This window comes from Mauremys mutica, chromosome 10 (assembly GCF_020497125.1).
Source record: "Mauremys mutica isolate MM-2020 ecotype Southern chromosome 10, ASM2049712v1, whole genome shotgun sequence".
In the NCBI taxonomy this organism is placed as follows: Eukaryota; Metazoa; Chordata; order Testudines; family Geoemydidae; genus Mauremys; species Mauremys mutica.
In genome coordinates, this window is record NC_059081.1 from 43,491,708 (window position 1) to 43,514,818 (window position 23,111).

General features: G+C 42.8%; 1 protein-coding gene across 1 annotated transcript in view; it reads right to left on the reverse strand.

The window, feature by feature from the left end:
* Window positions 1–9,441: 9,441 nt before the first annotated feature.
* Window positions 9,442–23,111, reverse strand: part of TTN (titin) — a 309,757-nt gene continuing 296,087 nt past the window's right edge. The window contains exons 179-190 of the mRNA XM_045032840.1: window positions 22,601–22,903; window positions 21,983–22,285; window positions 21,280–21,861; window positions 20,849–21,154; window positions 20,452–20,751; window positions 19,633–20,208; window positions 19,236–19,541; window positions 18,552–19,145; window positions 12,478–18,425; window positions 12,235–12,388; window positions 10,829–11,116; window positions 9,442–10,697 (exon numbers count right to left, since the gene is read on the reverse strand). Coding sequence (XP_044888775.1) covers window positions 10,399–10,697; window positions 10,829–11,116; window positions 12,235–12,388; window positions 12,478–18,425; window positions 18,552–19,145; window positions 19,236–19,541; window positions 19,633–20,208; window positions 20,452–20,751; window positions 20,849–21,154; window positions 21,280–21,861; window positions 21,983–22,285; window positions 22,601–22,903 — 9,959 coding nt within the window. The 3' untranslated portion in view covers window positions 9,442–10,398. The remainder of the gene's footprint in view (window positions 10,698–10,828; window positions 11,117–12,234; window positions 12,389–12,477; window positions 18,426–18,551; window positions 19,146–19,235; window positions 19,542–19,632; window positions 20,209–20,451; window positions 20,752–20,848; window positions 21,155–21,279; window positions 21,862–21,982; window positions 22,286–22,600; window positions 22,904–23,111) is intronic.

The following is a 23,111-nucleotide window of genomic DNA, read 5'->3' on the forward strand; positions in this document are numbered from 1 at the left end:
GAATCAGGGAGGATGAGGCCCTCTTCTAGCAGCTGAGGTGTGAACACCAAGGGAGGAGAAACTGCTTTTGTAGTTGGCTAGCCCTTCACAGTCTTTGTTTAATCAAATTTGGTGTCGATTTGGTGTCAACACCTCAACTGCTAGAAGAGGGCCTCATCCTCCCTGATTCAACCAACCACGTTATCTCTAGACTGATTCTTGCCTGCATATTTATACCTGCCTCTGGAAATTTCCACTACATTCATCTGACGAAGTGGGTATTCACCCACGAAAGCTTATGCTCCAGTACGTCTGTTAGTCTATAACAGGGGTCGGCAACCTTTCAGAAGTGGTGTGCCGAGTCTTCATTTATTCACTCTAATTTAAGGTCTCGCGTGCCAGTAATACATTTGAACACTTTCAGAAGGTCTCTTTCTATAAGTCTAATATATAACTAAACCATTGTTGTATGTAAAGTAAATAAGGCTTTAAAAATGTTTTAGAAGCTTCATTTAAAATTAAATTAAAATGCAGAGCCCCCCGGACTAGTAGCCAGGACCCAGGCAGTGAGAGTGCCACTGAAAATCAGCTCGCGTGCTGCCTTCGGCACCCATGCCATAAGTTGCCTACCCCTGGTCTATACGGTGCCACAGGACTCTTTGTCTCTTTTAACTTGTGTAAAAGTGCATTAGCTGTAAATTAGATCAGAATCTGGCCCTCTAATTACTGAATTAATAATATAGGATAGCAATGCCTGCTATTACCTCTCTCTCATATAAGGTTGTTAGTGTTTGCTTTGTAAACTCTTGTTTTTTGTATTCACTTTGAGACAAACTTGGTCTATAAGTCTTAGCCATAGAGTACTTTTAAAAAAAAGTTGCTGTTTTTAATTTACACAATTGGTTAATAAATGTACAGTTTTTTGCATTCAATCATACATCAAATTTTGTCTTATAATTGAACCTCCTTTTAATTTGACATGTATTGGCTAACTAATCTGGTACATGTTAATAACATCTTGAACTTGTATAGGCACAAGAAGGTGAATTAACAATCAAATGGAAGCTCTCCTTTTAAATTTCCTTGATTTTTGTTTGTTTAAATTTTCACAAATATGATGAGTAATTACATACTTAGGTCCTCAATCTTGCAAATGCTTAGGCACAGCCCATTGAATTAAACTACCCACATGTGTAAAGTTATGTGTGGGTATAAGGGCTTGCAGGATTAGAGCCTTATTTTGTGCTCAAATTACCAATTAAATGTAACTAGTCATTTGCACACACAAATTAGGTACATAAATGCGTTTTTCTGAAAATTTGGGCTTTAATAGATGCTGTTACACCTCCACACTCTTGTAAATTGTAAAAATAAGTATTAAAAAATATGAAGTTACTCAGTAATCTGGGTGTTGTTGCCACAATCTATCATGTTGATGAGAGCTAGTATATTTAACTTCAAATGCAGAGTTTTTTTAAACATTCATGCAAATCCACTGTTTTCTTATCCTTAATATTTGAGAATTTTTCTTCTATTTTGTTTTTTTTTAAATTGTACCCCCAATTGTCCACATTATAGGTCTAAAAATGAAATCTGAAGTCCAAATTGTTTTAGAGTTAAGATTGCAATAGAGAAAAAAACTTCTAATACTACACTACTTCTATAGCTCTGTTATTTCTTAAACTTCTAAAGGAGTGCCAAAAATTAAAGTAGAGTTTGCTGTAATTTATGTTGCTCTGAATCTGAGACCATGCAATTTCGAATGAAGTTTGTGGCAGTCCATAGGTGTTTCAGTATTTTGGTTATCATCTTCTCCCATTAATATTTTGGTGTTGGTTTAGTGTGTTTTTGTTTCCAGGACTGGATGTCAAATCAGGGTAATCACGTTTCTGGGATTATATATTTTTTTAAATGCCTATTCTCAAACCTCATTGAATTATTAGCCTAGCTTTCATTTTACCAGTACATGTGCACACATTAAGCACATAATCTGTTCGTTTCTGACCATCACGTAGTGCATAAAAACAATGATTTGGATTCCAGCATTGTACAAGCGGTGCAGCAAACATAGGCTGACCTACAAGACCTATAACGTTAACTGACTCCACTGGGACTTCTGCCACAGATGAGAGGGCACTTTAATTGTAGAACTCCATAGCTCCTAAATCACTGGACATGTACCTAAATTTAATCACGCTGGTACTGACCATCCCATGGGACTTCTCATGTCATTAAAACTGGAGGGACAGTTCAGTATAGACCCAATCCAACTCCCATTAAAAGTGAGAGTCTTTTATCATTAAACATGTGAATAGGTCTGTTGACATTACTGAAAATGCCCATGTACTTAAACTTAAGTACAGGTTTAAGTGCTTTGCTGGATTGGGTTTAACATGTATTAGGTGGCATAATGGTTTGGAATATTGCATGTGGATGTCTCGGAATTGTATTAAAAACTCTGCTGTAGGCCTCCATAGCTGCCAAACCTTAGGTACTTGAGCCAGGATTGTTAAAAGTTTTTAGACATTGCTCCACTCAGCCCTAAACTCTGCAAAGATTTTTGGAAGTACCAACCAGTGGATAATCACAGAAAGTGCTTTCTTGATGGAAAAAATGGTGTCCTGTACCCGCATTGTAACACGTGAAAGTAACATTTCTAATTTTGGGCTGTTTGATTTCTGAGCGCTGAGGGAATTGGTCTCCAAAACTAAACTGCATTGTTGTGGTAATATCCACCCTTAAAACATTTTGTAAGTAAGGCTCCGATTATGTCACAGAATCCGTGACATCCAGAGACCTCAGTGACAGTGGGGCACTGTAGCAGCCCAGCTGGTGGCGGCAGCGGAGGACCCTCCCACAGCAGACCAGCCTCTGCAGGTGGTGGGGTGGGGCTTTCGTGCTGCGGAACCTGGAGCTGTCCAGCCACCACGGGAGGGAGAGTGTAGCACCCCCCCCCGTCAAAGGTAGTCGAGCCCCTCTCCCTTTCCTCCCACCCCACATGTAGGCAGTTTTCTTTGCCTGCCCCTCCACATGCACCTCCCCCCCCACCACACACACAGAGCTGTCCCAAAGCTCACAAATCCCTTCCAACTGCGCTGAGCTGGCCCAAGCCCTCCAACTCCCATGCAGAGCTGGCCAGAGCACTGTCGGTCACCCCCCGCCCCGGCCCCCAGCCCCCATTTGGCAAACCCGAGCATATGTCCCATTTGCTCTTGCCACCTGGACAACAAATGCCCAATTTTGTCAAAAAAAAGTCAGGATGTCTGGGGCTGAAACGGGATGGTCAGCCTAGGCAAGGGGTCCCAAGTCATTTCCCCCCCCCCCGGCTGCCCAGTCTGTGCCCCTTGGGGCCAAGGCCAGGAGTGGGGCCAAAGACGGGAGTAAGAGCTGGGGGCAGCGGTCAGGGCGAGTGATGCAGCTGGGGTTGCGGCCAGGAGCAGAGCTGCGGCCCAGTGCAGAGCCAAGGCTATGGTGGGGCCGGAGCAGAGCTGGGGGCACACCAGAGGTGGTGCTCCCTGACCACCCCATGGAGGCCAACCGTGGCTCCACTGCATTCCCCCATGCCGTCACTAGGGTGGTATGCACTACAGTTTGGGGACCACTGCCCTCGCCTGTGGTTGATAAGAGCTTCTCGGGGCCCTTCAGCTGCTCTAGGTGTGTGTGTGGGGGGAAGTGTGCCCAAGTACAGCTCCAGGCCCCCCGTGCCCCTCCCCCGGTGAACTACCTGGGGCAGGTGGAGCGCCCCAAAGCAGCCCCAGCACCCTGGGCAGCTCTTACCACTGCCTGGCTTCTGAGGGGGCATGGGCCTTGAGGGTGGGGAGGAGTGGGGGGGGGGAATGTTCTTTGTGCCCAGGGCCTCAGACACTTCTGCTTGCCCCTCCCCCAAATGTAGACATCAAACTATGCCTATACTGCATCTCCTGAGTCTTCTGCTGCTCTAGGCCTAAACAGGGCCGGATTAACTTTTTTGTGGGCCCGGTGCCAAACATATCTGTGGGCTCCCATTGGAGAAATAGGGCATGTTATGGGGGTGGGGGCGGGCCGCAGGGCGAGGCGCTGGTTGGGGGCAATGAGATGCAGCGCAGCAGGAGTGGCCCAACTCAGCCCAGCACAAGGGCACTATTTACAAACCCCAAACTGGTAGACGCACACTTTCCCGCCCAGCCCTGCACTGCCAGCGTGGCCCCCCCCACTCCTCCCCACCCCCAAGGGCCATGCCCCCCTGCCCAGTGCCCTGCCCGTATGCCAGCGCCCCTCACCCAGAGACTTCCCCCACAGATCCCTATGCCAAGCACCCCCTGCCTAGAGCCCCCTCCCGCTGAATCCCACCACAACTACACAGCACCCGGCACACCATACCACCCTGCCCAGCTCCTCCATCCACAGATCCCCAGCACCCCCTTCACAGCCCCACCATCATAGCTGTACAGCCTCCCATATTCCTGAGGGAATTCTGCATCAAATTCTGTACATAATATTTTTAAATTCTAATTTTTTTATACTAAATAAATGTGGAAGCGCTACCATGGCAGTGGGGAGCACAGGCCACTGGCTGCATGGAGGTGGACGAATACTCTGCAGCCTTTCCCCTCCCCTGGGACAGAGATGTGGCAGTGAAACTGAACCGGACCCTGACAAGGGCCAGGCCTGCCCCAGAAACACCCTGGGGCCCTGCCCCTTTTGCGCCAGGCTCACCAGCTATGGACAGGGAGGCTCAGCCCGGCAGCAAGATCCAAGTGCAGAGGGACTTAGTGTGGGTAAGAGGGTTCTTGGGGGGGGGGGGTAAGAGTGTTCTGTGGGGGGCAGTCTGGGTGCAGCCAGCTCACTGGGGGATCTGGATGCACAGGGATGTGCCAGGTGAAGGGGCAATGTGACTCTGCAGGGGGGACCAAGTGAAAGTGGTTGGAGCTCAGTGGGGGGGCAGGGGCAGAGTCTGGGTGCAGGGGAGGTGGGGTTGTTGTACTTAAAGAACTGCACAGGAGCTTTTTTTGGGGGGGGGGGGGAAATGAGGCAAATGCCACATTCACTGGTAATACATATATCAATCAAGACTGTATCATATGATCTATATTACACTCATGCACACACATACACACACAAGCACACTCCGTCTTGTTGTTGTTACCAACTAGTTGCTCCCCTTAACTTCACTGGCCAGGTGAGTTACACAGGGGAAGGGTGAAGCCGGGCTTCTGCCGATCTGGATCAATGCTCCGATGTTGACAAGACCCAGGGTCCTCTGAAAGACACCGCACATTTACAGCAGCTTCCTTATCACGCAATTCTATACCAGATTCAAAATCTGTGTCTGTTGGTCCTTTGTGCTGCTCCCTTCTGGGTGTTGTCCCAATACTGTTCAAAGAGAGTGTTTCCAAAGGAAGATGCTTGATTCTAAACCACTTCCCAAGGCCATCAATATGTCTGCTCTTCTTTAGTGAGCCCGCTTGACAGGTTTGATTATCCTTGGGTCTGGCTTCCATCCCCTCTCCAACGCGTTGGCTGGAGGTGCTTGGCGGCCATGCCTTGCTCATTCACACCTCATTCATTCAACATGCTGATTGATTAAGGGAGTGTGGGGAGGGGATCTTATTCTACTCCTAGCAAAAAGACATTTTTCTTCTACTAGTTAAAGTAGCCTTAGGGGCTATAACATTATACCAAGGCTTAACACAACATTTTCTATGTTTTTCTACATAGGGCTCTGATATAAAGGGCCTATATCAAAGGGCTTGATCCAAAGTTGTATGAAAATAGCTTAATACAAAGTCATATGAAAGGTAGCGGTTATAGGCTTAATACAAGGTTATATAGCGAGACATAATATAAAGGTGTATGAAAGTTATGTGAAGATGCTTAATACAGAGCTTTAGCTACGTTTGGGTGGGGCGAGTCTAGGTGTAGGTGGTTGGGCTCATCTGGGTGGCACAGATGCAGGGGAGGTGGGGCTTGTCAGGGTAAGGGTTTGATAGACTTGCTTAACAGGGGAGCCCCAGCTGCTGCCAAGAGGATCCGCAGGCTGGGCTCCCATTTCCTCTATCCCACGGATTGGTAACCTTTGGCACCTGGCCGACCAGGGTGTGCCCCCAGTGGGCTGGGCCCCTTTGTTTACATTCCGCATCCGCAGGTTTGGCCAATTGCAGCTCCCACTGGCCGTGGTTTGCCGCTCCAGGCCAATGGGGGGGGGGGGGGGCTGCGAGAAGCCGCAGCCAGTACATCCCTTGTCCTGCAGGTTTCCCCCCCACACACACATTTGCCTGGCGCCGCGATCGGCCAAACCTATGGACACGGCCAGTAAACAAACTGGCCCAGCCCAGCAGGGGGCTTACCCTGGAGGCCGCATGCCCAAACCTGCCCTATCCCCGTCTCATACCCTTTCCTTCCCCACTGCCTCTGTCCCCCTGCCCCACCATGGGCACTCATTGTTGTACTCGATGGCTCCCAGCACACAGAAGGGCGCTCGACCAGCACTAGGACCCAGAAGGTGGTGTCCGGCTGCAAAGTCCGGGGAGCTGAGCAGCACCTTCTTCTTTCAGCCTGGCTGTGCCATGCTGCAGTCACTGAGTAGGTGTACTCTTTCCACACCCCTCCCCCCCAAGGCCTCATGCCTGCCTCGTCTCCCCAGTGAGCATGCTGCAGCTGTGCTCATCCCCCACCGTCCTGCTGGCAAACAGCGGGAACTTGGCTGCCCTCATGCAGCAGGAGCCTCAGTGCCAGGAGCACCAAGCGTCTGCCCCTCGCAGGAGAAAGCAGGGGGTGGAGAAGAGTGGACCTGGTCGGGGCCCCCCCGGAGTGTGGGCCCGGCTCCATTGTAAAGCCGCCACTGGGCCTAAAGGGTGAGTGCTAGGCCTGCTGACAGTGAGTAGCAAATACCCAGGACAAATTAGGTGCATAGGGCTGGGTTTTCTGAGTTAGGTTTAAGTGGTGGGAGAAGAACCAGCCCTACAGAGGGTGGGCCTGAGCTGTGGCATGGTTAGGGAGACAGCATAATCAGCTTTAGTGGTGTATATAAGGCTTTAGCTGAAGGACACTGGGTGGTGGGGGACGCTGTGACCTGTGAGGTGGCAGAGTTGTGTGCCGGGAGGCTGGCCTGCGATTGGATGAGTGAAACCAGTAGGGCAAACCAAGACTCAAAAAAAAAACAAAAACTTCTGTAATGCTCCTTGTCCCATCATTAAAGTTTCTCCCACCCTTACGTTTACTGTATTGTTTTTCAGTTTGACAGTTTCTCACCAGCAAAACATCCCAGTCGTACTACCCTGCAAAATCGCGTGGGCGGTGACTAATAGTATGTCAGTACATCCCTGATGTGATGGACGCGCTGTAAGAGGCCTAATTTTCAATTGATGCCAGGTCTTTAGCCTAGCCCACTGCTTGTTAAACTAATGGCCCCAGAGCCAGCTAGCACAGTGATTCAGTGCCCTCCTGGAAAGTGAGGGGGGGTTCCTATGGAGCCCTAGCTGTAACATGAGTGGCTCTCCACGGTGGGGTGCGGGGGAGGGTGGTGTCTGTATGTGTGTGTGTGCAGGGGACATGTGAGTGCTTCTACCCGCCTGGTAGCAATCTGTCTGGTAGCACCCATGAAGCGCTTTAAATGTCAAGACAGAGTTCTGGCAACCGAGCACTGTGGGGGTTAGGGTGGCCTTAACTGTATCAACCAGTGGTGTGGCTTTGTCACACCCTAGCTAGGTTGCCTTAGTATGGACCTGCCTATAATTAGTTGTAGGGATGACAGTTTAAATGAACATGCTAGATTATGCTGCAAGCCACCAGGTGGCATTGTTGCCCAGTTTTTACTTAGTTTGTGAGCAATGTACAGTCTTTGACCATATATGGCATTGTGACACTTTGGGAGGGTATTGCAAACAGAAGGAGCATTTGCTCTTATGTGGCTAACTAGAGTCAATTCTTGAGGCTCAGGTGTTCCCTGGGAACCAGGCATTGGTGTTGTGGCTAAGAGTCCTGAAAGATGGGAATGCCTGTGTGCTACTTGTGAATACCGCTGTTCAAGACTATTGTAAATGAACCAAGGTACATTAAGGAATCCCTCCATACCTGCATCTGTAGTCTTTTTCCTCCCCAAAATAAGGCAGCTGCAAGGCCCTGAAATCTGCTACTGTTCAGCAAAAGGGTGACAGTATAAAATGGTAAGATGCGGCTTCTCCCACTCTCACCGATAGTATAATAATCGTCTAATTGGCTAAATAAATTTGGAGACCAAACTCACTGAAGATAGCCTTTCCCCGCTCCCGCCTATGGTGGTTTATCTCCTCCTACCTTAGCAGATATAGTGACCAAACAAGGTGTGTTTTAATACAGCTAACTGTAAAGGGTGGAACAAAGCAGGCTGGCCACACTTACAGCATGGGGGACTCTATCCTGGGAAGCAATGACTGAAAAAGATTTGAGGGGCATGGTGGATAATTAGCTGAACATGAGCGCCCACTGCAGCCAAAAGCACTAAAGCGATCCTGAAGATGCATAAACAGGGGAATCTGGACTAAAAGCAGAGCGGTTATTTTACCTCTGAGTGCCGTAAGTGCCTATAAGGCATGTTTTCTAATCCTGTAATTATTCCCTAGATCTTCTCTGAACCACATTTATCAACATCCCTCTTGAATTGTGGACACCAGCACAGGACACATTAGTCCAGCAGTTGTACCAGTACCAAATATCTATTTATCTTAATAAAGAGAAGGGTGACTTGAGCACCTGCAGAAGGAAAAAATATTGAATAAGGGGCTCTTCAATTTAGCAGAGAAACATATAACATGATCCAGTGGCTGGAAGCTGAAGCTAGACAAATTCAGTCTGGAAATAAGGTGTACATTTCTAGCAGTGAGAGTAATTAACCACTGGAATAATATACCAAAGGTCATGGTGGATTTTTTTTAATGAAGATACGCTCTAGGAATTATAATATATGGAGATATACCTATCTCATAGAACTGGACCTTAAAGGTCATCGAGTCCAGTCCCCTGCCTTCAATAGCAGGACCAAGTACTGATTTTGGCCCAGACCCCTAAATGGCCCCCTTAAGGATTGAACTCACAACTCTGGGTTTAACAGGCCAATGCTCAAACCACCGAGCTATCCCTCTCCCAAATTATTTTGAGGAAGCTCTATGGCCTGTGTAATACAGGAGGTCAGATTAGTTGATCACAATGATCCCTTCTGACCTTGGAATCTATGTTCTTGCAGCCTTGATCCAACCAATCTTCCCTACTCCATCTTTGTTAAAAGCTTTGTATGTGTTGGGAGGGGATAGGTATAACTAATGAAGGAAAGGGGCTCTGATCAGAAAGAGAGAAGAATCTGAATTATTTGTTTCCTCTCCTTTAAATCTATTTCTGGAGTTTAAATGGAAGTGTCAGAAAAATATAATGTAAAGACCAAATGACAAGAAATCACACATTGTAAAGTGCAGGTAGCATGCTTTATTTCAAATGAACAATACTATCTCAAGGAGGTTCAACAAATACAGCTAACAATAAAATTGACTACTATGTTAAGAGAACTAAATCAAATTGAAGGTGAGGGCACTATTGTGGTCTTAGCACAGTTTTTTGGATTTTTAAAAAAAACTGTGGTTCATTGCTTAGTTGCTTGGAAATTACAATACGTAATAGATATCTAATACTACCACACAAACTCACAATCACTGCACCCCGGGAACCTCCGAGAGTCAGTACTGCTGCTGCACTTGAGTACCTAAACAACTTTGTTGAATGAGGGAATGGCCAGGTGATGTTACTTCTTAAAAGCTATTCAGGTAGTCAATATGCCAGAAACAGTACTCAAACAGTGAGTGAACAAAGTGCTGGCCGCTTGCACTTTGCTCAAAATATTGTAAGTCAGTCCGGAAATAAAAATTAGTGTGACAATCAGAGTCAGTGTAAAACATTAAAGTGCTGATTACAGGAGGGTAAATGCAAACATCACCAATGCCTTACACTTCTGATTCAACAGATATATTCGTGCATGTATAGGTACGATGCACAGTATCATTTCTTAGGTGTATGCAGTCTTCAACAGGGAGCCTCTCTACCTGTTGAGGCATTCTTAGACATCAACACTGTGTTGAGGCACAACAATTAGTTAAATGTTGAGCAGGGTATTCGTTTCCTTAGAAACTTTCTCCTACCAACCGTTAGTTCCAAAAATTACATTTTAAAAGTCATAAAATAAATGGTACAAAACTCTATAACCGTTAACTTCGGCTATATACAGTATGTACATGTCACTGAAAAATGTTTAAAATTCATAGGTCAAATAATAACTCTAAGTCATAATGTATATCTTTGAACTTTGTCTCATTCAGGTAGGTACAAAAATATTTTTTTTTCCTATTTACAGATTTGATATTTCAGTCTATATGACACTTGTAAAAAGTCAAGTGTAAATAAAACAGATCAAGCCCTCTAAATTGATCGAATATTAATATTCACAGTGGCAGAGTCAGTACCAAATTCATTTCCTAAATTCAGTGTATAAAGTCCGCCATCATTCTTCTGGACATCCATGATGATAAGAGTGGTTAGATCTTCACTAGTTTCAATATGGAATCTGCCTTGCTGTTCCTGACTAGTAATTTTTTTCCCTTTGCAGTACCATGTTACTTCAGGAGCAGGTTCACCCGAAAAGGCACAGGATACCGTGAGAACCTTTCCTTCATCAATGCTGATATCAGATGGAAGAGCTTCAATTTTGGGTGGTACTCCTTTGCAAAATGGGAAAGTAAGTTTCAAGTTAGTTATTTTCATTAAGAACTATCTCCCTGCAGCAGAGATATTCTAAGTACTACTCCCGGGTATTTGATATTCTAATTCTACCAGTAATTTTATTGCTCACCTCTCAAACCGGATGTAATCATTCTACTAGTTGAACTCTCCAGTTGTTTCAGACTAGATTTTTCCATAATACTGCTGGAGCTCATCTCTACAAAGGATTCTTTCATGGAAGAGGCTATGCTTTGGGCAGACATGCTTGCAAATTTCATTTCAGTCATGCCACTACTGCTGAACGAAGTCTCTTGTTTAGAAGCAGACATTTGAAATGACTTAGAAGAGAAACTTTCCTGCATGCTTGCATCACCGCTTGTCCTCAATACTACCTCTTTTGGAGGTTCTTCAATTAGAGCTGTGGAGCATAGCAAACATAAAAGGAAAAAGCTATGTCATATCATTAACTGGTGAAGTAATGTCATCCTATGTTGACTTCATAGAAGGGAGAAAAGAGTATGCTTACTTTTTAAAGGAAAACTTCAATGGACCATAAAAATGTTTCCAATTACTTGATCCAACATGGCTAAATTGCTAATAATAATTTATATATGAAATAATGAAGCAGGAAGCAGACATTTTATTAGCCTATGACATGTATGAACAAAGGAAAATTACAGCTGCAGCCAGAGATATAATTGTGCTGCTTTTTAACCAAGTTTAGCATTTTTTTCTGGCAGTGGGTATTTTGATTTGGTTTTTTATTCCTTTTCAGACTAATCAGAAAATACCACCCAAAACGTACCTAAAAAGAGCTATGCGAACTACTTGCTATCCTTCAATCTCTAGCTGCATCTCTTATTTGCCAATTTTAAGACATATCATCAGATAGCATTTCCTGTCAGATTTATCACTAGAATCATAGAGCAAGAGATTATGCATTTGCCTAGTTCATATCAGTAGAAATTCTGAAACATTTTCAGGTACTTTTAAATACTGTTTTATAATTTCTCTTTGTTTGACCTACATATTCTGGTTAAGTGAATTGTTCTGTAGTCATCTAACAAGTAGTAAATATCACCGCTGCTTTCTCTTTAACGTAAGCACAAACATACAGCAACAGCAAAAATACAATAACTCCTTGATTCCAGGAATCAAGATATTCTTGAACTGCCAGCAAAACAATGTAATTCAGTGGTAGAGTAGTACACTTTTTTTTTAATGAACTACTTTGGTGTTCGATGAAACAGTGATCACCAGCACCCAGGGGTTAATGGTAAGATCACAGTTAAGAGAATGTTCAATGCTTGCTATTGACACTCATCTGGTAGGAAACTGAACACTCTTAAATAGGTGTTAAAATACCATAAAAGATCCCCCATATTTGTAAAATATAAATTATATTGTACTTTGTATAACAAAAATAGAAATGTGTTAAAACACTTAAGTCAACACCACTCTACAGATTTTGTTGCATCTAATTCTACCAGGCGAGAGTTCTAGTCATGCAAAACAAGAATTAAACAACAAACTTACGGAGTACAGTCAGGGATGCTGTAGCAGAGCATTGTCCATGGTAATTTTTAGCTTTGACTGTGTATTTTCCACTGTCACTCACTGCAGCATTTAGAATATTAAGAGAATATATAGTATTGGAGCGATTTACATTGATTTTGGATGACATAGCAATCTGAGGGGGAAAAATATTTTTGATTATGATCAATTTTAACAAGAATTTTGAATGCAATTTTTAAAGCTAATATGTAAGTGATTACTTACTGGTTGGTTATTCTTAAACCACTCAATTTCAGGAGAAGGATCCCCAGAGATTTCACAAGTCAACAATACATCTTGTCCTTCATCAATGTTTTGAGATTTGGGCTGTGTGATGAAGGCTGGTGCATTTGAGCGCTCAGTAGAAAAGGTTATATCAAACTGGCATCTGACAATGCCTTGGTCAGTTTTACCTTCACAGGTAAGTATTCCTTCATCTTTATGGCTAGCTTTTTTGATGGTTAGAGTGTGATCACTTCCAGATACACCATATCTGTAATCTTCTGAGTTAGGTAGCTCCATTCCATTCAGCACCCACTTCACTTCAGATGCATCATCAATGTTAGCTTTCACAGTAACTTTCTGACCATCAGACACAGTCATTTTAGTGGAAGAAGCTTTAATTTCTGCATGTGATCTTTTGGCTTCTTCAGAAACTGCTGACTTTTTAACAATTTCTTCTTGGACCACTTCTTTTTCTTGAGTTGTCACTGCTGATTTCTTCTGGGTAGAAATTTTAAGTGCCTCAGCCTCTTTCTCAACTGATTTAGACTTTTCAATCATGCTTGACACTTGGGAATGGATACTTTTAAAAACTTGGCCAACAAATTGGAAGTTAGTTTTAGATACACCACCTTCCCCAGTGATTTCACAGGTATATTCACCTTGATCAGACTCTGCAAGGTTATGGATTTTGAGTTCATAGGTGCCATCTGCTGAATAATGAAACATGAAATGGCTGTCTTCTTTCAGTTTGTTGCCATCTTTATACCAGGATACTTCTCTGACACTTAAGATACTGCTTTCAGCTGCACAGGAAAACTTTACCTTGTCTCCACAAGCTTCCACTTTCAGCTGCTGAGTGATCTTGGGAGGAGCAGCCGTTGGTAACTGCACTTTCTCCGCTGGAGTTGTCCTGCCTTCTGCTGCTGATTTAGCTTTTGCATGAGCAGTAGGTGGTTCAGGGGATTTTACACGTTTAGGTGATTTAACTGGCTCTGGAGACTTCACACGAGGCTCAGGAGATTTGACTTTTGGGGGTGATGTAACTGCTTTTTCAGGAACCCTTGCTCTTTGTACAGTCAAAGTAAAGTGTGCTTCCTGTCTTCCTTCAGAGTTTTCTACCACCAAAATGTAACTTCCTTCATCTGATGTCTGGACAGAAGAAATCTCAAAAGTAGATTTGTATTGCGTTCGTGTGACTTGGAAGCGCCTGGAAGAAACAATGGCTTGACCTGCACGTAACCACGTTACTGTTGGTGTTGGTTCACCGTCAATGTCACAAGAAAATCTTGCAGTCTCCCCTTCAGAGACAGTGATTGATCGTGGTTTTGTTAATATTGTTGCTGGAAGAGTGGTCTTAAACTTCTTAAGTGAAGCCCTTTCCTCCAATGATTTTTCTTCGGCTGCAGTAATTTTCTTTTCAGCAGAAGCATAGTGTTCGTATGACGAGAGTGATTCTCTTGTCTCTGTCATTTCTGATTTGACCTCTCTTACTGAAGAACTAGCCTCTATTGCAGATGTTTTCTTAAAAGAGGAAACAGCATAAGCCTCTGTCTTTGTCAAGTCAGGAAAAATGTATCTTGGTACTTCCTCATCTTTGCGCTGGGAAGAGTAGGTAGTATAATCTCCTCCCGTAACATCTAATGTCGCATAATCAGAACATTCTCCTTTGTAGTTTGTGCATACAACACGATATGTTCCACTGTCATCAATATGGCAGTCAAGAATCTCCAAGGTTAACACACCACTGGTATTAGTGAAATGTATCTTACTGCTCTCTTGGATTTCAATACCATTATGGTACCATTTCACTTCAGCTGTTGGTTTTGACTGGACGTTCAGAATGAACCTGGTATTATGATTGCACGGAACACGATGAGAGCGCATTCTCAAAGTGATGCGAGGGGTATGATCCAAGGTGAAAGGCTGCTGAGTCAGAACTTCGTATTTCCTTTCCATTGTTTTCTGAGTTTTCAAAGCAGCTTTCATGGAGTCATACCTGGAGAAGATATCAAATCTGGCCATCCTTTCAAATCGAGAGAGTGACCTTTCACTAGTTACTGGGCTTGGTGAACGTGGCCGAGTTCTCTCTGGCGTAGGGGATCTCCTTTCAGTTTCTTCTGCAGGCCGTGAACGGGGCCGAATTAATTCAGATACTGGGCGCATTAATTCAATGTAAGTTGGAGAAAGAGATCTCCTCCTCCTTAAAAGCCTTGAGGGGGGTGAAAATTCCCTGTGAACATGTTCCACCATTTTTATTTCTTCTTCTTTTTCTGATGTAATCTCAGTTATTTCTCTCTGTCTCCTCCTCACTCTGCTCTCTTCCTCCTGTGCCATACGCTCAAGCTCGCTCTTGTATTCAGAGAGTCGCTGAGTTGTGATAACTGGACGAAGCAATTCTTCATCCTCTCTCTCATCCATTATTCTCTGTCTTTGCTTTGGTGGTCTATAGACAGCCCTGTCATGGCGTTGACGAAGTTCTGCATAACTTGCTCCAGTTTCAGCTTTAGATGGGATGTGATAGGTTGAGTACCTCAGCTCTCTTTTTCTGGCTTCCTCTGTACTGACCTGCTCCCCTGCTGAAGAATAACGAAGGGCAGACAGCTCAAAACGTGGAGGGCTTCTGCTTGGTGGTGAAGCAGAAAAGCCTAACTCAAGTTCTTCTTCAAGACGCAGTCTTTCCTCTTCAATTCTCTTCATGGCTAAATAGTCATCAGTAGGTAGGAGTAATTCCTCATCTGAAAGGTCACTAAGTGATCGCCTTCTTGGTCTGTAATAAAGTTTATAATCAGGAGATGGTGTTCGGCGGCGTGCTGGTCTCACAGTTTCAAGGTCATCTTGTGACAGCTTTGGTATGCGCCATTTAGGTTTATACTGATCAGAAATGCGTGGGAGTGGCATCACATAGAACTGTTCCCATCTAGAAAGGCGAATGCGCTTTGGCCTTTTCTGAACAATTCTGTCCAGTTTTCCTGGCATTTCATACTGGTCTCTCAGCTTCTTGTACCACTTCATATCTGACATAGGCACAAACTGTTTAATGGTCTGATCTTCCTCAAGAGCAGTGCGTATATGCCTGCGAGGCTCTGGTATCTCATACGGCATGCGAAGTCTCCTTTCTTCCTTTATTTCTTCCTTCTGAATTTCATATACACCTTTAACAGTCTTAGTACTCACCGCTGGCTTATACAGGATGGCAGCTTCTCTTAGAGCTTCCTGTGCAGCTTGTGTTAGTGGAACAGTTTCAGTCCCAGAAAGGATTTCTGCCATTCTTAGTGTCTTGTCAATTTGTTTTTGTACATGCTTTTCCCGCTCTTCTTCTGTCTTGTATTCATGCTTAACATATGTCAAGCGTTCTACTTTCAGGTAAGCCTGACAACTTGAAGATCCAGCACTGTTTGTAGCAGTAACTCTATAATAACCACTGTCTTCTGGTAAAGTATCTCTGATGTGCAAAGCATAATAGTCCAAGCCTTCATAAACAATTTCAATGTTGGGACCACATGACAGAGGTTGACCATCTTTCTCCCATTTCAATGTTGGTTTTGGTACACCAGATATCCTTATCTCAAAGCACACACTTTGGCCTTCTTGGCACTCTGCATTTGCTAATAGTCTTTTGAACATTGGTCTTAATGTGGTGTCTGCTGGAGGTGGGTGTGGAATTACAGTGAGCTTAGCTTTGCAACTGTCTTCACCATATTTGTTGCGTGCCAAAACACTATATTCAGCATCATCATCCTCAGTAAGATTATGGATGGTAAGTTGATAAAGACCTTTGTCAGATTCAAAAGCATACTTCCTATCATCATCACCTGGTTTAATTTTCTGACCTGATTTGAACCATGTTACTCGAGGTTCTGGGTGGACGGTTATAGTTACTCCAAACCTGACATGTTCACCAACATAGGCAGTGTGGTTATACAGGGGCAAAGTAAATTCTGGTGGCCTCTCTAGAAGTCTCATAGTGTCCACTCGGCGTTTCACTTTCTTAACTGTTCTGTATCTATAATACTCAGAAACTTCTCTCACACCTTTAACAAATAGCTCTGCATAGGAACTATCTTCACCATAGTCATTTACTACCTTGCACCTATAGGTACCATCATCTGATTTAGTAATGTCTTTAACATACATGGTTGCCACTCCTTCCTGGTAGCTGATTTCATACTTCCCATTGTTCTCCAGTTGCCTGATACCAAAGTACCAAGTCACTTGTGTGGACTGATCGTAATTTTCAATCTTACATGTGTATTTCGCATGCCCTCCTTCTTCTACAACAGCATGCATTATCTGCCCAGAAATGGGGCCAATGTCAATTGATGCAACTTTCACTTTGGCAACTGTAACACCTTTCTGAGATCTAATTGCACCACCACAGGAAATGCGAGCTACCGACACAACCGTATTCCATTCTTTTTTCACCAGGGTCTGGTAGTACCGCCTATGTCTTAATGTCTTGATGACCTTAGTGCTGATCTTTTCTATCCTCTGTTTCAGCCATGGATGACTAAGTGCTTCTGCAGCAGTCATACGACCCTTCCTTTCTTTTACTAGTAGGCGATCAATGAAGTCCATGGCCTCAATACTTATATCTTTGAATGCTTCATCATCAAAGTTGTATTCAGCACTGATGATATTTTCAATAGTCTGTTGGTTTGTTTCAGCAATGAAAGGATTAATACCACTTAGAAGTATATATACTAGGGCACCAAGTGACCACATGTCAGTAGCTGTGCTGACCACATCATGTTGATGTACTTCAGGTCCATAATATTCAGGAGAAGTAAACTGAAGTCTAAAGTTGTCACCAGGCTTCAACTGTCTAGCCTGACCAAACTCAATAATTTTAATTATGGAGCTTCTTCTTGTGAAGTAAATGATATTCTCTGGCCTGATATCAAAATGTCCAATGTTATGACTGTGCAAGAATTCAAGTGCTTCACAGACCTGGTGTACATAGTTTACTATTTCTCTTTCACTCAGTTCAAATGAGGTTGTACTAATTCGTTCAAAGATGTCAACTCCAGATATGAACTCAAAGATCATGACTAATTCTTCTAGGCTTTCAAATGATTCATGAAGATACAAGATATTTCTATGCCTAGCAATGTTTAGGATGGAAATCTCTTTCTTTACTAAAACTTGGTCAGCTCCCTTTACTTTAACAAATTTAGCTAGGAAGGTCTTCTTGGAAACTGTTTCAACACAGCGGTGGACAATTCCAAAATGCCCACGCCCAAGCTCTTCAGCAATCATATATTTGTCATAGAGTTCCTTTGTGGAAGAGTGAGATGCTTTAACTGTAGTGACTTCTCTGGTCTCATCAACTTCTTCATCATAGTTCAGCATTCTTGTCTTATCTTCCTGTGTTATAATTGGCTCTGTAGGTTCAGAAGGTTGACTTTGCCCAAATTTATTTTCTGCAATTACACGGAACTGGTAGCTTGTCTTGCCAAATAGGTTTACCACAGTGTATCGGGTATCACGAGCTTGTGCAACACGAATCCATCTCTCTGCTGTAGTAGCACGTTTCTCAATGATGTAGTTTGTGACTCTGCTTCCACCATCAGTTGCTGGAGCAGTCCAGATCAAGTTGACTGAATCCCTTGAAATGTCACTTACTTTCAGACCCCTTGGTGGATCAGGTACATCAGCCACATCTAATTCAACTGTTTTTTGATCAATGCCAAATCTATTTTTAGCACAAACAATGTAGAAACCTGCATCTTTTCTGTCTACACCATTTGGAAAAACTAGAGAGGTGAATGATCTTGTAACAATAACTTGGTAATGTCCATTGTTATCAATGAGATCTTGTCCTTTCTGCCATGTAATCACTGGATCTGGCTTGCCACTGAATGGAATCTTGATGCTGACCACTTCACCTCGGAGAGCATGAACAGCTCCCATACCTTCAAGATTTTTGGGCAAGTGAATCTTAGCAGGAACTGTAGCAGAAAGAAAGAAAGATCCCATCAGTACAAACAATATTTTAACTAAAACACAGCAGGAGTATTCTAAACTTTGGAAAGTTAAATAAGAATTTGACTAAAGCATCAAAACACTTTATTCACCTTCAACATCCAAAGAGGCAGTGCCAGACACAGATCCTCCCTGATTGGTAGCTCTAACTTGGTAGACAGTGGCATCATCATCTGTTGCATTTGTAATGACCAGCTGGTGATATCCACCTTTAAATTCTTGTATCTTAACCTTTTCACCGTCTGGCAAGATCTCTTTACCCTGTCTAAACCATTTAACGATAGGCTTAGGATGACCAGTGACTTTGCAAACAAATGTGGCAGTGGCTCTGAATTTCACATTCAAGTTTCTTAGTTCTTCCTTGAAATGTGGTGCTTGAATTAGTACATCAGATTTTGGAATGACTGATTGTGATACTTCACTCCATTCACTTTCACCACCTAGATTTTCACATTTTACGCGGAATTCATATTCAAGGCCTTCAACAAGATTTTTCACAGAATAGACTGTTTCGTGAATTTCTTCTGTTGTTACTGCAATCCATTTGTTTTGTTTCTTTTCACGTTTCTCGAGGTAGTAATTTCTGATCTTTGCACCTCCATCACTGGCTGGTGGTTTCCAGGACACAACACAAGAGTCTTTTGTAACAGCAGTTACTACTGGTTGACTAGGTTGCCCTGGTTTTTCTGTAAAGAATAAAAAGATTCAAAACGTTAAATGAAGTTAGCTTAGTAATTTGCAGGTATACGTAAACTCATATTTTGGTGCACACTTACCAAATGGACTTTTGATAACAACAATTGATGAAACCTCTAGTGCTTTGCTAATGCCATATGTATTCTGAGCAGACACACGGAAATAATAGCCTGCATTTTCAGTTAGATTAACAATTCTGCATGTTGTGCCTGAAATGCTTGAAGATACCAGTTGCCACTCTGTGCCTTCCTTAGCTTCACGTTTCTCTACCACATAGTTTGTTATCAAAGCACCTCCATCATCCTCAGGTGGCTTCCAGCTGATTACCACAGAATTTTTCAGTAGGGCTTCCACAATAATTGGCCCTGTTGGTTTATCTGGTTTATCTATAAAAGGAAAACATAGTATTTTAGTTATCTGCCAGTAAATATTTTAGAGAATATTATTCAACAGAATTATTGGAAATAGATTTAATACCTTGTATTTCCACATTAAGTACAGTGTCAACTGTTCCAAATATGTTGCTTAGTTGCACTTTATACTTCCCAGCATGGGTCTTATGCTGGACATTCTTAATGACAAGATGAGTATAATGCTCAGTGTTCTCAATAGTAACGTTTTCTGAGTCTCTCAAAGGTTTCTTGTCATGGAACCAAGTGATAGCTGGTACTGGGCGACCAATATACACAATATGGAGGCGAAGGGTTCCACCCACACCTGCATAATATTTCTCTTTCAGTGGGAAGCCAGAGTGGAACTGAGGGGGAGCCTGCAAGAGTAGCTTGCCACTAGTTTCAATCTCCCCAACATCATTGGTAGCCATGCAAGTGTAGACACCTTCATCTTCTTGTTCTTCTGTTATTACAGTCAGTGTATGTGTGCGTCCATCTGATGACATTCTGTATTTTCGGCTTTGTACCAGTTCTTTGCCAAAACGATACCATTTAATGTCAGGAAGAGGTCTCCCAACAATCTGGCATGTCAACTGAGCTGCTTCACCCAGTTTAGTTGTAACATCCTTCATTGCTTGTCTTATGCCTGGTGTTTCTCCAGCTGTAACATTGAAAGGTTAAAGATAAGAAAATTATTAAATGTTCCTCCACTATTACTTTATCTATACACATCCTTCACTTATACCTGTCACCAGTTTACATTTAAACTTGCAGGCTTATTCTTTAAGACCATATAGCCAATATATAATGTTCATGAGCACAACATCATCGTTTACCAGGACATAAAATATCATTTAATCTGTCACATAAATCATAGTGACTAGGATAGTACATTTAAACTTACATGTTAGTTTAGTCTTTACTGTCATAGCTGTTCTTCGAGGTCTGCTGACTCCAGTCTCATTTTCTGCAAAAACCCTGAATTCATATTCTGTAGCCTCCAATAAACCTCCCACTGTGAATTGTCTGTCTTTGATACGTTCTTTATTGCACTTTTTCCATGCGCTCTCTCCAGACTGACGATATTCAATCCAGTATCCCAGGATATCTTTTCCACCATCACATTCAGGCCGTTCCCATTCTAAAGTAATGCTATCCTTAGATATAGAAGTGATCTCAATTTCTCCAGGTTGACTTGGTTTGTCTATAAATTACAGAATTAACAAAAGTTAAATTTCACTTCTCTAAGAACTTCACTAAATTGCGCTCCAAAATGTCAACTAATTCGAACAGTTTCTTACCAAATGGATCTTTGCACACCACTGGTTCAGAAGCAGGGCTTGGTTCACTCTCACCAATGTCATTTTGGGCAATGATGCGGAACTGATATTCAGCATCTGGAACAAGTCCTGTGACTGTGAACATTGTAGTTGTGATTTGAGTCTTGTTATGCCTGACCCATTTCTCTGTAGATGTCTCTTTACGCTCAACGTAGTAGCCAGTGACACGAGAACCACCATCATCTTTAGGTCTGGACCAGAATAAGCTAACAGAGCTCTTTGTGACATCAAGTACTTCTGGTGGATTGTTTGGAGGCTCTGGAGGATCTGTTAAAAATAACGTAATAACCATGTATTTTTAAAGCTCTTTTGTGTGTGTGTGTGATTGTACTTTTACAAACATAAGACATGATAATTAAAACAGGAATTTTATTGTACAAAAATCTACTCACTCAAAGGTGTCTTTGGTACAACTGGTTCTTCAGATTTCAGGGACTTGCTAATACCAAACTGGTTTTCAGCAGAAACACGGAAGTGATACTCCACATTTTCTTTGAGCCCTTTCACGACTAATGATGTTCCCCTCACTCTGGAATCAACAGTGTACCAGGCAGTCTTAGGTACTTCTCGCCTCTCAATGATGTATCCAATAATATCTGCCCCACCATCGTCGGTAGGAGGTCTCCAGCTTACTCTGACTGAGCGAGTCTGTATGTCATCATACTCAAGTGGCCCTTCAGGTGGATTTGGAATGCCAATCACTCTGACCTGGATATAAACAGCCTTCTTTGCACATTTGTTTTCAAGTGCCAAATCATAGGTACCAGAATCTTCTCTTTCTGCATCTTTGATCACAAGTTCAGTGTGTGTCTCAGAAGTTGCTATCATTGCTCTCTTGCTGATGTCATGGCCTTCTTTAGTCCATTTGCATATCGGTATGGGCTTACCCTTAATTGGTACTGTAAGCCTGATAACTCCACCTTGTCTCACAAACAGGCCTTCCTGGTATTTCTCAAGTTCACAATCAGGATATTCTGAAAATAAACCCAACATGTTATGTTATATCTATTTTACAGATATTCTGCTATGTCTGTTTTACGCAAAACAATTTCTTATGTCTATTTTCAGCAAAAACTAAGCCCTAAAACATCTTACCAAGCATTTCTGTTACTTTGACTGTTCCTGGCACATCAGCAGGTTCTCCAGGCCCACCAGCATTACAGGCCATCACACGGAATCTATACTCTGCGCCTTGTGGTAGATGTGTCAAGGTGTACTCATGTATTTTGGTTGGAGTGGTATTACATTTGGTCCATTCAAACTGATCAACCTTTTGCATTTCAATCAAGTAGCCAGTAACTTTAGACCCTCCTTCTTCTTCTGGTGGACTCCAGGCCAGGGACACTGATGTTCTTGTAGTATCAGTAACTCTTGGGTTCTGAGGTTTACCTGGGGGTGCTGCAATAGAAGATCAGATAGCAGGTAAATATATTTTAAGATAGTTCTATGTTTAATTTGAATATTTAAAAGGCAAAACAAACTATTATCATACACCATTTGATAAGTATTTAGTAATGGTGATGTTTAAACAGGAAACTAATGAATAAAACAGATTTTTAAAAGATTCTTTGTGTATCTAATTAAAATATCTGCTGCAGTACATTAAGCTATCCAGATGAAAAATTTTATTTTGTTTAAACATTACAGCAGGTCTTATCAGTGACATTCCCCTCTGCTTCAAATGTTCTCTTCTCCATGTAAGAAATTATTTACCAATTGGATCCATAGCAACAGCAGGTTTGGAAGGACGGCTTGGTTTGCCCGTGCCTCTGGCATTGATAGCTGTGACACGGTGTTCATATTCTAATCCTTCAATCAGTCCAGTGGAGCGATAACGTGTCATAGTCACTGGAATTTTATTTACACGGACCCATCTATCTGCTCTGACTTCTTTGCGTTCCACAATATAACCAGAGATCTGTGAGCCACCATCATCTTCTGGTGGATGCCAAATAAGTGTCATGCCTTCACGAGAGACATCAGACACTTGTAGAGTGTCAGGAGGACCAGGAAGACCTGTAACAAAAAGACACAGAATTAAGAAAGAAAATATGAGAATGCATTTACAAATGTAGCTTTCTGGGGACAAATCCATAATACATACTACCTATCACCTGTAGTGCTTTTCATCACCAGATCACAAATCACTTCACAAAGGAGAAAGCTGAAGCTGAGAGAGGTGAAGCGATTTCCCTAAGCTGACCCAGCAGGCCAGTGTGTTGAC